Source organism: Alligator mississippiensis, chromosome 2 (assembly GCF_030867095.1).
Source record: "Alligator mississippiensis isolate rAllMis1 chromosome 2, rAllMis1, whole genome shotgun sequence".
In the NCBI taxonomy this organism is placed as follows: Eukaryota; Metazoa; Chordata; order Crocodylia; family Alligatoridae; genus Alligator; species Alligator mississippiensis.
The window spans coordinates 291,321,525-291,339,661 of NC_081825.1; the positions used below are offsets into that span (position 1 = coordinate 291,321,525).

The 18,137-nt window shown below is 41.0% G+C and overlaps 1 protein-coding gene across 10 annotated transcripts in view; it reads right to left on the reverse strand.

The window, feature by feature from the left end:
- Nucleotides 1-1,778: 1,778 nt before the first annotated feature.
- Nucleotides 1,779-18,137, reverse strand: part of ZBTB1 (zinc finger and BTB domain containing 1) — a 30,881-nt gene continuing 14,522 nt past the window's right edge. For 6 of the 10 annotated variants that reach the window (XM_059723306.1, XM_059723305.1, XM_019479938.2 and 3 more), the window contains exon 2: nt 8,778-17,903. In XM_059723306.1, the coding sequence (XP_059579289.1) occupies nt 15,751-17,883 (2,133 nt within the window). In that variant the 5' untranslated portion in view covers nt 17,884-17,903 and the 3' untranslated portion in view covers nt 8,778-15,750. Of the gene's footprint in view, nt 6,095-7,455; nt 7,514-8,777; nt 17,904-18,137 lie in introns of those variants that run through there. The other 4 variants (XR_009460314.1, XM_059723308.1, XM_059723307.1 and 1 more) reach the window with 4 other exon arrangements.

Sequence of the window (18,137 nt, forward strand, 5' to 3'; positions counted from 1 at the left end):
TTGCCAGTACAAATGTTCAAAAACCATGAGTCAGATTTTTGAAAAGTATAAAGCTGGATTGACTGGATTTCTTTACTTAACCCAATACATTTGGGGTTCTTTTATTTGCATTCTGGCTTTTGAATCCTTAGGACAAATTAGGGCAGGGGGTGGGCAAAATATGGCCCGCGGGCCAGATCCAGCCCACCAAGGGATTTTATCTGGCCTGTGGTGGGTCCCTTGACCCTGCCCAGCCCAGACATTGGGGGCAGGCTGGGCCATGGCGCATGCAGCCAGTCCTGCCAACTCCTGGCACACAGCGGGGCTAGGGTGGTGTGGCAGCCAGACTCTGCCTCCCAGCTGCCGAGTCTCCTTCCAGTGCTGCTGCTAGTGTTACTGCTGCTGCTGGACCCGGCCCCACTGCCTGTCCACCCCACGCCCACCGCTGGGAGCACCAGGCAGAACGGGTGGACGGAGAATCTGTGGCGATTGGTCCAGGGCCCGTGCAGGCAGGGAGCCTCGACTTGGCAGATGGGATGGGGCTGCAGGCAGGCAGGGGGTGGCATGTGGGAGCAGGACAGGTGGCTGGGGCCAAGATCTTGGGGCAGTGACAGCACAGGGCCTGCTCCCACATGCTGCTCCCCACCCACCTGCAGCCCCATCCCATCTGCCTGGGAGAACACACCCTGCCTGTGGGGGTCCTGGGCCGGTCTCTCTGGAGACCCCAGGGCCCCGCAGGCCCCAGGGTGGAGCCACTTAGGGAGTTTTGGTGTGGGTGAGGGGTGGGTGTGTACTGGCTCGGCAAAGCATGGCAGTGGGTGGAGGGTGCTGACCCAGCCTGCAACAGCTCATCAAAACTCCCTAAGTGTCCCTCCAGCCCAAATAATTGCCCACCCCTGGATTAAGGTCACATAGTCAAGATTCTCGCTATAATCCTGAGGAATAAGCATTTATTTTAAAAGAAAATAATGCTGAGATTCTTACACGATCACATAACTTTAATGGCAAGGCCTTTAAGAAAACCATCAAATTAATGAGGCTCAGTATAATTGTGAGTCAGCAACACTAGCTAAATTAACTTGATTTGCATGTACTTCACACAATCTGATAATATTTTTAAGAACTCAGGCTAAGATCACTTATTCTGTTAATTAGACCTACTTGTACGCTGTGCACTTGAGCTGTTCAGTCCTTGACAGTGTTAGTTTTCCATATCTTTTCTACTTTTATCAGCAGTGGAGCTTTGCTGGCAATGGCAAAATTGGAAGATTGAAGGCAGAGAGGACACAAGTAAACATGTTTTAACACCGTGCTGTCCATAGCGCCCTGAGCAGGATTAAGCAACACGAAGAGTAGAATACGGTCAGCTTGTATACACTCACATTCCCACCACTGTGGCCACTGTAGAGCTGCAATGGTGAGAAATCGTAAAGGGAGTGGAAAAAAGATCTATTATAAACACAGCCAGATACCCACTGCTCTGTTTTCATGAATCAGTGATTGTAGGAATAATCAATTGATTATTCATTTTGATTCACTTAGCCAATATTTAGTATAAAGCACTCTGACAACCAGTGACTGCATCAGTGCAAAGCATCTTTCCTATTTTCACCTCATCATATTTATTTTGCCTTCACTGTACATGGTCTTAGTTTTCCATAATGTCCACTTCATCAGGTGAATGGAAACCCCTGGAGAGCGCAGATAAAGCAAAGCATTAACTGAGCTATACACTGTTGCTGCTATGCTTTTAGCCCAAGCAATAAAAAGATGGTGTTAAATGAGAATAATAAGCAGACTTGTGAACAAGAGCATTTTATTTAAGATCCCATATCAAGCATGATTTAAGATTTTAAAATTACATGCTAACGAACTAATACTGACTTCCATTACTTTGTTACATGAACTGCACGGAACTGCGAAGGTACAACAAGTCACAGACTGCTCTAGTTATCCTTTGCATAACTAATTTGTTTTGGCCCGGCGATGATAGAGCTGCTGTCAGCTGATGCTGTGTACATTTTTACTCTCTCCTAGGTGCTGCAGGTCTCAAAGGCTTCCCATTCTCTCTGGAAGGAACATCTCTGCTTCCTGTCAAACTTCTTGGCTCTATTGTGCCTTCTGCCTGAGGGACACTCCAGTGGTTTCTGCCTCTCCCTTTATATGTTCACATGTGAGTTGTCTATTTTCCACTGTTCTAGAACAGACACAGGACCAGCTTCATGAGCATTCTTGGTGTTGTGTGGAGGCCTTGAACGATGCTATCTCCTAGTGTTGAGCTACCTGTACTTGTCCACCTCCTGAAATGTTCAGGGTTATGTAATCAAATAATACATCCATAACCCCCCAGTAATTAAACAGCTCTGCTAGCATTTGTAAAGTCACTTTTTAAAATGGGAAAGGCAAGCTGGAGACATGGTCTACACAAGCTGCAGTACAGACAACATTTTAAACACTATATAACAAAATATAAGGAAATACCGGATGTAAGTACAATTATGCACAATCCTTTCTCAATAGAACAAGTATTGGTAACAGCAAAACATCCGTTTACAGCCACGAACAGAATCAGTATGATGCATACCTATAGCAGTCTATAATGCTAGCTCAATAGTTTTAGTCTGTACAGCTGTCTGAATCTGATCCATTGTGGTCTTTAGGGGGTGGCTGGTTTGTTTTTTTCATCTGTGCTGACCCTGTATGTGAAACACTGCATGCCTTATTCTGCTCTATCTATTTAGCTGGAATATTTAGGGCTGCTACAATCCTGAAGTCAGAAAATGAATGCCTTATTTCCCTCTTTGGGCCTGCTTTGCAAGGCTCAGTTCCAGAACAAAGTGCACACTGTGCCCTGAGAACATTATTTCACATTTACTCATGTCCTGGTCAGTCACAACAATCCAGCATTCTTGTACCAGCACTACAGTATAATTTCTTTACCCCTTTCACATAATCACTATGCTCTACAGGTCCTCTTCAACACTGAGATCAGCAATTCGTGATAGTGGCAGAGAGGCAGCAAGAGGAATTAAAATTAAAAGAGTATGTTTTCTTTTGCTTACGACCCTCAGCACCCGTGCTTCCTTGTGTCCCCACATTCTTTATTTTAAAGATTTTAGACAACTAAATATTTTTGGACTCTTAGAATTTATTATTGCAATGGCATGAATATATGAAAATGATAGCTTGTTATATACATGTGAAGAAAGTTCTGCATTAAAAAAAGTCTAAAATGGTAAACTTAGCAGTTTTTATTTTGAAAAAGAGGGGCTCCAGTGTGTATATGGCACGTGCTGCCAACACATTACATTGCTGCCCCAGGAGGGGAAGTTTCAGTTTGTTTTTCCACAGATGTAATGTAGTCCCCAGTAAGTAAGCTTTATAATGCAGAGAAGAGTCCAAAAGAACTTTTAGTGAACACACTAACTTGGCTGCTGTTGGTGCCCTTTGCAACAGGTGCAGTCTGTCAGGAAGGCAAAGATGGTGCCAGTTCAGATCTGGCTTGTGGTTCTGAGTTTAAAGAAATCTTTTGCAGACCATTTCTTCCCCATGTCATCTTCCAACTTGGATCTTTCAGTTCTTCAGAAGCTTAGAAGTCCCTATTTCACTACTGCCATACAGAAAAGAAACGCAAGAAAAATATTAAAAGTCAGAAGCCAGCACCAAGATACCATATTTGTTAGCATGCCATAGTCCTTCCCACCTTGAACAGTTTGGCTTTGTTCTAAATGCCAGTCTAGTGGTTACTCTCTCAACAGCCATCAAGCTAGGGAACCATTCCAGTTTAAAAGCTTTTGTTTTGCTCACCCATTTATCCCAGTTTATGCTTAAACAATGTTCTGAGTTTGATCCAAAACATTAGGCTTTTCATTCATGTCAATTTCTTACCCTTCTTTTTGCCCCAGTGCTCGATACTTTTGTGCAGACTAGCTCAACAAAGAATGCAACCCCTTGATTTATTTTTGCTGCTGTTTTTGCTGCTTTCCAGAAGTGGTTTATGGCTTGGCTTAACTGATGCTGAAGTGGTTGAGAGAGTTCTTCCTCCAACTGGTCTTGTCAGAGCTTGGAACATGCACATTCTGGAAGAATGCTTTGTATCTGTCCCTGTCCCTGTCTTTTCATTTTGATTTGTTGGTCATGTTTATTTCTAATCTCCCAAAGAGATAATACTGCTGTAGACCCCAAACAATAGCACTAGTTGAAAGGTTGTAGTTGCAGGTATTTGCAACTCTCATAAGTCTCTGGGTCAAATTCATGCATGAAATATAGGTTAGCTTAAGTAATACATCAAATATAAGTAGTCCAGAAAACAGTTGTACAAGGATGTAAATTGTAAGGAAAATCCCCTAAATTGTTTTTCCAAGTATGCTCCATTCTTCCCCCTTGGTGCATAAATTGCACCTTTCTCATTGCCAAATTTGTACAAGGCAAGCTATTTCCAAACATTTTCTGAGTGACTTATACCTGATGTGTCACTTGCATCACCATTTACTGCACAGACATATTGGATATGTACAATATCCCTCCCTAGCTTGTTGATCATATGCCAGGAACTCTTGTTAGATTGATGGGTGCCCCAGTATAGCGTTAATTTGACCACTTCACAGAGAGGGACCTCCTGTTTTCTAAAAACAGATGCTGCTTTTGAGGCTGTGATCGAGCCAAGTCAAAACTGGGGAGCTACATAGTTCCTTACACATATTGCTTGTCCCGGGAATGAATGATAATTAACTCAAATTAGCAGCTCTTGTCCCAGGAAAGTGTTATCTTGGATCACAGGCATTTACAGTGGGCTTTTACATCTGCAGGATCCCAGGATTAAAAACTTTGCCCTGGGAAAAATCAGATGTGTTTTTAGTTTTAGAGAACTAACAATTAGTGAAGAAAGTATTTATCCCTTTCACATTGATTTCGGAACATAATAGAACAGATTTTTTCCTCTGAATATTGAGTGCTAAGATGATATTTTTTCCATCAGAGATCTTTATTTAATCTATAGACTGCATATAGCTCACACAGCAGCACTGCAAATGTTTTTGCACCTTCCCACAAAAGTACACCAACTGCATTTTGAGTGGACCACCTCTGAGTGTTGGAAAGTGAGTTGAGCCTTTATGCACATTAATGTTTAGTCTTTCCGATGAGACTGCAAAAAGATTGTGCATTAGTGGTGTAGGTACTGGACTGTGAACACCAGCTCATTGCACAAGCCATTGAGCATCTGGCATGGGTACTACATTTTAGCCAAAGCATGCTAGCTTGAACTAGAATCAGTCAGCTCGAGATAAAATAGTGCTGTCTCCCACTACCAATCTCACAAGCCATCCAGTCACCCTAAGAGCAGATGTTTTAAAAGGAAAGTCCAACCTCAACCAAATCTGATTCTGCAGTCTTCAAACACTAAGGTCTCAACTAAACTACACTCATTTAATCTTTTAAAATCTATTTAAATCAAAGTGTGCATGCTTTAAACTAACCACCAGATGGAGCTCATATAAATTCATAATACTACCTCATAGTCATAGCCTGTCACTACCTGTCATAGGCTACATAAGGGGTTATAGAGTGCAGTCTTCTGTAACTGCATAAAAACAAGGCCAAATTTGTGATCTGTTTTGTTTTGCTTGAAAACAAAAGGAGGGTCTGGAGACACAACGTTGCCCTCTTGAGTTGGTTCTATTCCATATTCTGCATCATTAACACCCCCCCCTTACTGTTTTTGCATGTTATTTTGGTCAATGGCAAAACTTGGCCTATACAAATATGTACAAATAATAAAAGTACTTAGAGCTAATTCCTCAAAAGTCTGGAGATCCAGCCAGCCAAGGACAAATTCTAAATGGACATGTGCTAAAAGTCAGGAAGAAGGGAAAGACTACTGAGTCTAGAACTCCCCTCTTCAGACCACTACTAGAAACCAAATAGAGATCACGGATTGAGAAAGATCTCTGCTACACACGTGGGAAAAAGGTGACCCTACCATAGTCATTGGGGTAGGTTCCTCACAAAGTCCTTTCTTGAAGTAAGGTGGATTCCATTCACATATAACATGCATTTTTGACATACGATTTGTAGGTTATCCAGGAACCTCTTCGCTTTGTCCACTGCCCCCACGCTGGGGAAGAAAAGCTGGTCAAAGACAGGGAGTTGTGGTGTATGGCCAGTATAGAGAGTCCATTTGTACTTGCTTTGAGGGACTGCTTTGTTTTGATTGTGTAGTGAGGAAACGTGGTTTGTGGGGTGTAGAAGACCATGGATAACTCTTCCCACTGTAGTATCATTCTGTTTTAAGTTAATGTTTAGTAGTTATCATATAAGCATATTCTCAAAAAGAAACTTTGTTAAATGGACTAGTTGTTGTTCTCGCAATCACAAAAGGGGTAAGAGAGAGAGAACCATAGCATTACATTTTTAAGTTTTCAAAACATTGACCGATTTAATTTGCTGGGGACCAATCTTTTTGGCAGGCAAGGCACAATTTAATCCCATGGCCTCCCTGGGCACATCTACATGTGCAATTAATACAGAGCAATAAATTCTAGCACTTATAGCGTTAGAGTTTATGGCTCTGGGTATGTTGTTTGAACGTGTGCCCAGGACTGCAGCATGTTGAGTTGGGTTGGAGCAGACCTGGCTAGCAAGGGGAACTGCTCCGACCCAGCTCAATGTGCTGTGAAGGGGCTGGCTTGGGCATAAAGATGCTCCAGTGCAAAGCTAGCTGGTAGGCAGCGCCCGCACTGAAGCACATTTGTGCCCCAGCCAGCCTCGACAGCGTCTTCACATGCAGTGCTGTGAAGTAAAAACTTTGCAGTAGGGTAGTACTTGTATTTACAGGTACTACCCTGCTGAGGTTATTAGTTTACTCCAACCTAGTCCACTCTGCAGTAAAAGTCTCATGTAGATGCACCCCGAGTGCCACTCTGATCCCCTTTACCTGGCCAACCGGCCTCTCTGCATTATGCTCCCTGTCCAATCTGCTGCTTTGGTTTTCTGTTCCCTGCCCTATCACAGCTCCTGTCCCATCCATGGTTTGCTGCATGCCACACAGAGCCTGCTCATGCTACTTGTGGTACACGTGCAGTAGATTGGCTTCCCCCGATTTAATTGATTCTTTTGTTTGCGCTAGTTATTGCGTTATGAAGACCTCTGATGCCAAATACAGACTTATCTACTGTGGCAGCAGTAACCATGTCAACACCTGATAACAGTTAAACTCAACTCTCGTTAAAAAAGGGCTAACACTTCCCCAAACCATCCTGAATCAGTTCCAACCCTATTGTTTAAGGAGTCTACACTGCAACCAGTGAGATGACTGTAGCATCTAAAGATGCAGCAGCACACCATCAGTGTAGGCTAGCTGCCCAAGTTAGCACCTAGATTAGACTTGTTCAGCCAGCACAGCTGTTCACCTTGCTAGTAGTACCTAAGCTTGTCTTAAAGCCAGCTCAAGTATATCTACACTTGCTGCAACCATACCTCTGACTGCAGTGCAGACATAGCCTTGGTTGTGTTGCAGACCGATGACACAGCAGTACTGTAAATGGAACATGTGAGAGATGAGTTGGGATTACAGTGATGACTATTGTAGATAAAGTAGGATTTTACACTATACACCTGAAGATTTCTATCACGTGTTACATTCTGTACCAAATCATGTTAACAGAATGTTACCGGTACTCATATGTCAGATGTCAGCATTAAGGTTGCCAGAATAACCTTAACTGACCCTTTTTGCAAGTACATTACAATTCACTCCTGCACCAATTCATGTTTTTTCTCAAATAACATAGTAACTCACACAAGCTTTTCTGTTATTTTAGAAGTAGGACTACATTAATGTATTTTTCATTTCAGCTGCTGAACTTTGGAAAAAAAAAAGTATTTTTGGTTCAGATGGAATCAATTATTTCTTTCCTTTCTGCTCCAAAGAAAGTAAAAAAAGACAAGAAGAAAAATTTGGTTTCATTAACACAAATCTCAACATTTGACCAAAAAAAAAAAAAGTTTCCAGGCACTAGAAGGAAAAGTAAAAGAAAGGGCTAGATTCACAGAGGAGGAAGTGGTAGTGATGTCTGCCTTTTACCCAATACCTCAGGAGTTAGACTTTTCATCCAGGATACACAGGATGTGGGCTATACCAGTTCAGCTTCCTTATCTGGTCAGGAGGATCCACATCTCTCACCTTACATGAATTTGACCTAACAGCTAGGCTCTGCAATATTCCTGGTTGGGGTTCTCAATCTCTCTGGCTGTCACTGCTCCACTTTTATTAAATACACATTCAGTAGAGTAGGGACTGGAACCCCGGCTTTGGTGTTAGGGCATTCTCCTGGAAGATGCAGGTTCAAATCTGCTCAGAGGAGAAATTAAACTAGGGTCTCCCGCATTCTGGGTTATCATCTAACCCTTGAGCTTTTGTGTCATACTGAAATGTTATATGACGCTAGCTCCAAATTCTCTCTCTCCTAGCTGAAATCATTCAGCAAATTTGAGTCTAATTCATAACGGTTTTGCCACAAAATAGTATTTTTCAGCAAATTCACTGAAGAAATTTCACCCAACTCTCTTGAGAAGCAAATACGCATGGCTAGAAAGAAAAGCTGTACAGCCTTGTCTGAGGGAAACGGAAGTATTCCACCATGTTATTTTTCATCTTCTGGCCCTTTCACAGGGTTGGAGATAGTGCATGGGTCTCCCAATCAGTTGTCTGGGGATTTGGAAGCAGAAGTAATTGTGGTAACCACCCCTGAGCTACTGCTGAACCCCTCACCCAAGAAAGGAGAACTGGAAGGTACCCATTGTGTTGCCAACTCTGTTTTATTGTATACTTCTTATATCATTCACTCCCAGATTCATGGGAATGTATTACAATCTCCATTTTCATTTTCATTTAGAAAGTAAGTTTCTAGTGCCATGATTGCTGCATACAACTTCAAAACATTAAGCAAATGCATCCTAAAGGCTCTGAAACCAGAGGACAAGAGGAGCCAAAATATTTTGAAAGTGTGTTTTTTTAAGCTAATATTATGGGGGTTTTTTGGAGTTTCACTCATGATTTTCAGGGGTTGGGTTTGGTAAAACTGTTATTGCAGTGTTCAGTGAAGTAATGCTGAAGGTACTCTGTCACAAAGATGAGGAAGGCAGGGTAGATTTGCACCTTATAGACTAACCAAAGTATCTATTTGTCTAGTCTCTACTTATTGCACAAGCTTTCATGAGCTGAAGCTTGCTTCATCAGCTCAGCGTATGAAGAAGTGAGTTTCACAAAAGCTTTTCTTATATATCTACTTTGGTTAGGCTATAAAGTACAAATCTATCCTGCTGTCCACTTGACTTTAAACTAACAAGGCTAACTACCTCTCTCTGCACAAAGATGAAGAGACAGGCAAGGGACTACAAATATCTGTGTGTTGGGGAAGTCTGGGGTTGTCCCTCACAAAATTTTCCTCGCCCAAGGTATGGGGAGTCTGTTATTCAACATTTATTCAGGTACAATTCCCACTGATGTCAATAAGAATTTAGCTTAATTAAACCTGAGTACAGGACTTGGCCTTAGAGACCAAAACTTTCTTGAGCAGCTCTGAAGTAGGCGCCCCGCCACAGGAAATGCTAGAAGCGGCATTGTGTCTGTGGTTGTACCTACAGGAAGATTTACTTTTGCTGTAGTTTGTTAAAAGAAATAGCAAAAGATTAAGCTTCTGGTTTTGCCCTTAATGATCAAAATGAATCAACATTAAAATAAGGCGACAAGAAATCAATCATAGTATAAGGCAAACTAGCTTTTATAGAAGCATTTACCAACTTTGGGTGTTAAACTTAAGGCACTGAGGTACTGATTTTAGAAGGTGCTTGCACTGACTTCCAGTAAAGTTGAGGTTACAAAGTGCTTTTGACATGGAGAGCCCTTGTAACTAGGAAGCTTGTGTTGGGCACACCAGATCAAAGAACAATCAAAAATGTTGGTCTTACATAATCAAGGATTGATTTCTCATCCCATAATTCTGTGACGTTTCCCTTAGATATGCTCTTAAAACTATTTTATATACTTACAACTCCCAGTATTAATAATGAACACTCATGGTAAAACAGACAAACAAACATTGCTGCTGGGAGCACTCTCATTGAAAGTAGGATGCACAATATTATTTCCCTAGTAGTTCAAGAAAATGTTACAAGACATTTGTAGACAAAATCTAACACGAAGAAAGACTCCTCTAATATTTCCTCTCTAAAGCTGGCACCAGCCACCTAATCTTATGAAAAGCAACAAGGGCTATTTGTTTCAGTGCCCAAAATTTTAAGTCATACTGAATCCATTTCTGAATCATACACTCTTTCTCTGTTACAAATTACAAGTTTTTCTTATTTTGGGGGCAAGAAAAGCTCACAATTAATGCCATAGTAATGACTGTAAACAAGAGTTGTAGGAGACATTTAATTTATAGCTTCTGTTTTCAAAATTTTCTAACATCTCTTCAAAACCCCCCCTTGGACTATAATTGCTCAAGTATACCATGTCAAAAAATTACTTTTTCCTTTGAATTTTTATAAAAAGAAATACATTTTCAGCCACTAAATACAACTTTTAAAAAGCTGAATCTCATATTCCTAATTTTAAAAAATTAACTGTTTATCTAAAATACTTTAAAAATTCAGAGTAGGCACATCACCCAGCATGGCCACATGTCTGATGACTTTAAGAACAAATTAGAATTATGGAAGTCAGAAGTACTTTGCTTCTTAATTCTAGATAGATAATTTTGTCTTGACAATTCTAGATTCTTTACACTGAGATCCAGACATATTGTAACATTAATAGATGTTAATATTATTTCCTCAGCTTTCACAAAGTATTTATCCTTCGTGCTCAAGCCTGTTGTTATTCCCCCAGAGCTGAAAGGAATTTCTCTGTATCGCAAGCTATGTTTGTCTGTGGGTTTAAGGTGACTGTTGTCTGTCCTACTTCAAGAGATCAGAAAAGGACTCCAGACCATCTGAAAGGCAAGTTGAATACAGGAAGCTTTTCAGTTCTTATGCAGAGGGTAGATGATGTGCATTTCTCTCCTTTTTATGTGGAAAGTCATATTGGCTTTTTCAGCTACCAAAATAGTGGGTGTGTGGGGTCTGCATAGAAAGGGCAGTATCAACCTCAGCAGTAAGTGAGGTACTGCAGAAATTTTAGCATCTGCAGGCACATTTATATGTGTGCTTTACTGCATAGTAGACTAATTTACTATGCAGTTAAGAGTAACTGTCTACACATGAGCAGCAATTGGGTCAGTGTAGACTAATTTACAGCGCTGTTTGATAATCCCGTCAGACACAGGTACTATCCAACAGCAGGGTATATTACTGTGCTTAAATGAATGTGTAGAGAGTGATGTTGGGATTAGTTTACTTTGGCTCAGACTGTACCAGAGTTTATTCAGTCACATTAACTGCACATGTAGATGCTCTCTGCATGTTCAGTTAGAGCCCTACAGACAGTTTAGGTTTTTTTGTAGTGCAGTATTTTTTCAGTTTCCCTTGAAAAGTAAGAAAAACATGTTGATTGCATTTTCTGATTGCTTTACTAATGGAACATATTGGATGCATCTACATGTGCCATTAATGTGATAAGATAAATCCTGGCATAGTTTGTGCTAGAATCAGCTGCTTCTAGGCGCAGTGTTTGCACATGCACCCAGGGCCGCAGCAGCATGAGCCAGGGTGGACCAGCCCTGGGCTGGCAGCAGGCTTGGTGGGGGGGCAGCCCCAGGCTCCAGGTGGCAGCCTTGGGCAACAGAGGGGATGGCTGGGGCATGTGTGTGCCAAAACTGCAGAGCTGTGTAGCTGATTCCCCAAGCCTGCTGCCAGTCCAGGGCTGCTCTGCCCTGGCTTAAACTGCTGTGGTCCTGGACACTGTCCACACATGTTTCTGCACAGTAATGACTCTGTTGTAAGCTAGTGTTGGGGACAGTACTATCTTACAGTGGATTTAATTTACTGCATCTTAAGACTGGTGCATGTGTAGACAGTAATGCTTTACTGAAGAGCTAATTAGTCAGCTGCAGCAAAGTGCACATGTAGATGAACCCACTAAGTAGAAAAGCCTACTGCTAGTACTAAAAGGGTGAAGTCTATGTGATATTCTGAATCCATCCAAATCTATGATCAGCAGTAGCATTCTCCCACAGCCCTGTCATCCATACATCTTATTACACATAGATATGACTGACCCAGGGTTAATTAGGTCTTAAAAGTAACAACTTAGCTGTAAGCAAACTTTAAAAACATTTAAAAAAATGGGAAATGGCCTGCATGGTCCCCACAATAAAACTTCACTTATTACATGGAAAAGTTAATTCCAGATTGTTACAAACCCCCTTAGTTTTCAATAAATCCTGAAAGCTGAGAGCACAGAGATGGTTGCCAGTAAAACGTTTTTCAGAGTTGCAGCCCATATCACCACCAGGATGAAGAGTGCATCAGAAAGAACAGCAGGAGACACCTGCGCAGGAATAACAGCGCCCTCAAAAAATGCAAGGATGGGAGGCTTAGCATCCAGACTGTGCTCACATCTCTTTGGATAAGAGGTTTATTTTTTAAATATTTTAAACTTGATAATCTTACATATAGATAGCATCTTTCACCTAAGGATCCACAACAGCTTTACTTGTATGCATCCAAATATACGCTCAAAACATGCATGAGACTCCACTTAGCAGAGAAAGAAGGTACAGAGTAACTATGTTGAAGGGACTAAAATACAGATGTGATAGAGGAGAGTTCTAAATCAAGATTGTCTGATCCTCCTTTGTTCTCTCAAGTAACATTTATAGGATCTTGTAGGGATTTTAAGTGTTTCAGTAACTCTAGTTCTCTGGTTTTTGCTGTTTTCAATTAGTTGATATTTTTAAACACTACACTAAGGTAGGGGATGGGGGATAAAGCTGAAACTGTGTTTTTGTACTTAGTGTGCCCATATCATTATCTTTTCTGTGGAGCACTCCAGTTCCCATACAGTTTTATTCAGTGGTCTGCACACTAGAGGCAACCCCCGCCTAGCACTCTTAATTGGTTCCTGAAAAACCAAGCGTTAAGTGGAACCAAAAGTATATGATGACCTAAGATGGCAACCGCAATTGTTTTTAATGACCCAAGCGTTAATGGCAACTGCAAGCGTTACAACAAAGCTCACTGAGTGCTAAGTGAAATCAGGTGTAATTTAAAACAAGCATTATAGCAAAATAGCGCTAAGCGAAACAGCGTTACACGGGGATTGTCTGTATTGCTTCTCTCCCCTGTACATACCTACCCTCTTTTTTCATTGGAACTATTTTAATCTTCATTCTTCTCTCCTGCCACCCTGATCAGCCACTCTAGGCTTTCCTTCAGGTTTCCAATGCCATTCCTTTACCTACATTTATATGCCACGACAATAATATTTCTTTCTACTTCCTCCACAGCCATTTTAGTCCTCCCCGTTTTTTTTTTTTATTGGATTGATTTACTCCTAGGATTCCAATCCCTTTCACCCACCCACCAAAGCATACACCATAGGGCACTCCTAAATCCCTTGATAAAATCTCTTTTTCTATTATGGGCCATCCATGCTAGGTACCCATCAGGTTTACACTCTCAGCAAACACAGGTTTTAAACAAGCAGAGGCTATTACATTTTAAGCAAGGCTCCTGAGTCAGTGTAGAAGGGCCTTAAGTTTTTCTTTTAACTCTCCCTTGTACTCTTAGCTGTTAGGAATCCTCTCTGTTTTTTTGACCATGTGAAATCCTTAATCTAAATCTTGTTGTTCCACTGCAATCCTCCCAGCACAAAAGTCTGGTTTATACTTAGCATACTATCTGCAATGAGAGTTGGTGCCACAGTGAATTAATAATTCAGGCCGATAGCTCTCCTAACCAAGTTGAGTCATGCTCATTCTCTGGTCCCTCAGGAATCTCTGGGACATTTTATCCTTTCCTCCATGCTCTCCCTTTGTATGCCACCTTTGGGATTTTTCCTCTCTACTTCCCACTACCGTGCTCTAATTCTGTCTCCATTTCTGTGCTGTTCCAGCCCTTGCCTGGCATGTCCCCATAGCATTCCAAATCTCTCAGCTCACCCTGGGCTACAATACTCTTCTTTCAACTCCCTGCACACTCCATTTCCTTTTCAGTTCCCTCGGCTGCTTTCTGATCTCAGTTTGTGTTGATATAGTGAGCACTGACCTAAACATCAGGGAGTTTGTATGTAAACTAAATGCTTCATAAGAATTCAGCTGTTACAGTCCTTCACTGATCAGCAGTTATTTTTCCACATTATTTTAAATTTTGTTTTTGATGAACAAGACATATAGTTCTTTCCACCTCCTTACACTTGATTGCTTACACAAAAAGATCATTTAAACCAGCCACCCTGGACTATTGTGTATTAAGCTTTGGCTCAGTTCACCTTTAGAAAGGAGGCATGAAATAACAGAAACATGAGTACACAGTAATGTTAGTGGTGCTCTTCAGCCCCGCTGCCATTTAGGACCCAGATGACTTCAGTGGTGTAAGAGGAAGACAGGACTGAGTTGACACCGTGAAATGCTAAAGCCCTAACTTGCAATGGGATCTGTGTGCTCCAATTGCAGGTCCAGGGCTGAAGTATGATTGGGCACAATATGAGTTTTTCCTTCAGTTGCTCTGGCGTGAAAAAAATACACATGGTAAATTTGTTTACCAGCCTAAAAAGTTATGAAGTTCCCTTAAAGCTGAATATCCAAAAAGAAATTCAGTATATCTGAAAACACTCATTTGACTGAATAGTTCTCACATAATTTTTAGGTTATATGCTGAATTTTATCTATTTATTTATATTCCCTGACATTAAAACATCCCTGAAAGTAACACCCTGGATAAAGCACTGGGCATGGATTTGAAAGGCCTGGACTGCACTAGTTTCAGAGAGTATTTCATAGTAAGAAAATTCTGAAAGGGAGTAAAAAATATCTTTGTATTTATTAAGGAAACTCACCAGCCCTTTCTTGTAGCAGGATTCAGCACTTAGATACCTCTGCAATGAGCAAGTTATAAATATCTAGGGAGAAAAACTGAAGGAAAGTAGCAACACTGGAGTGGAAATGCCCATTTCAGTTCTGCTAGAACTTCATGCCTGGGAATGGCTGTTCATATGGGAATTCCTTGAGTCTATCTACATAGTATTAAATTCTTTCCCTTTGCCCCCGCAACCTGACTGGTTCGAATTCCGACAGAGGCTCAGAGAACCACCAGCACTGCACTTACAGCTGAGTCACAGAACAAAGTTTTTCCTGGCATCAAATTTCTTTTTTTTTTTTAAAGTTAATTTTGAGATTAGGGATGATTATGCCACCTCCATGTTAATCGCTACTTGATCTAAAATGTCACATGAAGAAACAACACGTAGAAATATTAAAGCACTCATCTTATTGACATGGAACTGAGAACTGTTTAATAGAAGTCAGTGAAGGGATAACATTGTGCTTTTAATCTACAGTTTAAAAATAATGATTTGTATCATATCTACTTAGTAAAACAATAAAATTAAAAACAGAAACTATTAGGAAACAGTGAAAATGTAATAATTAAACACTTGATGTTTTTAAAAGCTATATAACTGAATGACCCTAAACAAAGACGCCTATGATTAAAAGGGTCTTTAAGAAGAGATTTGTTTTCAACAACTCGTTCAGTTTTGACTAATATATTGTATGCCTCACTTTGGTGTTTTCTCTGCTGTCAATTTAATGCTATACAGTATATTTACACTTATGTTCTTTTCAAATGCTTGGCATTATAGTGAGATCTCATATCTTTTCTCAAATTAAATTTGGCTCCACACACTCCACATGTATACAGATGAACATCCATGTGCTGCTCCAGTTGTTCATTATTTGGGAATATCTGAAAGCAGACCTGGCATATAGTCTCTCCAGCTGATAAATGAGATATCATATGCCGTACATGGTCATGTTTTCTGAAGTTTCCTTGATCACAAATGGAACAGACATACCTGGCCATGCCTTTGTGCATATCATTGTGGAGCCGCAACTGGCGTTCTCTTAAAAACTGCTTTCCACATGTCTGACAAACAAACTGTTTTTCCTTGGTATGAACAGTATAGTGTTCCCGCAAGTGACAACGCTGATAAAATCCTTTCCCACAGAGATTGCAGAAATGTTTTCGTCTGTGATCTCTTTCATTCTCTTCCATAATGGCATTCTTAAACAGATCTTGGTCCAGGCAGTTTGACATATGTTCAACCACTAGATTTTCAGTTTCAAAACGCTGACCACAATTAGGACATCGGAAAGGACAGGTAGAATGCTTATATAACTGTTTTTTGGGAAGACTGTTCATTTGGAAATGACTGTCCCTGAAGTCCTCCAACATTTCTGCAAACATCATGTCCCTGATTTCGGACTGTTCCTCAGGATTCTCTTCTAAATCCATTTTTTCCTCAGAGTTTCTTATCCCGTTCATGGTCAGATCCTGAGGCTCTCCACATGTCTGCGCATGATCCTGCAACTGTTTACCTTTGACCAGTATTTGACCACATTTGCCACAAGCACAGATATTTTCTATGTGCTTCGACAAGTAATGAGAGGACAGGTCTTCCTCTGTAATCGTGAGCCCACACAGTTCACAGGGGCCGTTCTCTGTATCTTCCTGTACTGGGGAGATCTTCCTGCTAAGGTGCCTTGCACTCTTTAAATACTTTCTTTCCTCCTCATTCATTAATAACCGGGGTTTTAAAGTTTTTCGAGCTCTTCTCTTTTCACTGACCTCTTCCTCATAGTATCTGTAAAGTGGCTCTTCCGGTTCATCATCTAGTTCATCATTGTCAGTAGATTCGTTACAGTCTTTATCTGTCACTTTAATAACATTAAACTCTTTCATTTCATCCACAGGGCTGTCCTCTGGTTCCATCTTGATCATAATTCGCTTCCTCTCTGCAGCTCTGCTTCCCTCTTCACCTGATGTCTCAGATGCAACTGTGCTGCTTTTTCTGCTTGTAACATTTGACACTGGAGACAAAGACCCATCGGCTGCTTGGCTCGGATCCCCTTTGCACTTGTCTATTTGTGCAGATAGGTTTTTGGAAGTAGAGTCTTTTTCGCTGAAGTCCATTTTTTCAATGCCATAGTACTTGGCGTTTTGGTATGGATGCCTGTTCGTGCATGTCAACACATGCTCATCCAGTAACTTTTCGCAGCTAAAACTAAACCCACAGCTGTCACAGGTGAAGCTTCTTCCAAAGCGTCGTGAATGTGACACACGCTCTTTTGTGCTGGAGAATTTGGACACAGTGCTTTTTTTGCACGCATCAAACAGTTGTTCAGGGAAACTGCTGAGCTGCAAAGCTTCTTCATCAGGCTCTTTGTGATGTGATGTGTTTACTGTTGAACTTGGCGGCTCTGTGCACCACCTGTTTGCTTCACTACCATTTCTAGCAACGGTGTCTTCATACATTCGTACGCCAAATATCATTTTGCTATTTTGGGTGCTAGAAGCAGAAGATGAACATTTTAAACTAGAGGAGTCTGTGTCTTGTATATCTTCTAAACATTCAGGGACATTGTATAGCTGTAAATAGTTCATTGCCACTTTAAACTGCTCAAAATTGGCTGGGGCAGTCAAAATTTTTCCTAAATACATGAACTGCAGAATAAGATCAAAACATTCAGCACTAATCTTCATGTTGCTGAGATTCAACTGGGCTGTAGTGTGTTGCTGGTTCATAAAAAACATCCTAAAATATGAGCTACAGGCAGCCAAGACTGCTTTATGCGCTTGAAAATAAATATCATCAATAGCAATGCAGCAGTCACAGAGAAAACCCCACTCTCTTTGGTTGTTTAGCTGCTGAAGAACATAGTTGCTGTGGCTGGTTCTTGCCATCTTGTCCTTCCGTTACAGTCCTGTGTGAAGAAATAAATACTTGGTTATATGGTCAGCACAGAATGCAAGCTCATTGTAATATAGAGGCCAATTTCAAAATTACAGCCTTGGTCCAAACATTTTTTACAACCTGATTGAAAAGGTCTACCTAATACTAAAAGCCTCTTGAAGAAAACTGGAATAACGGAAGTATCTGCTATTTATACCTCCCTTACAACTAAACCCACAGTACCAGTAAATCGATAAGCTTTACC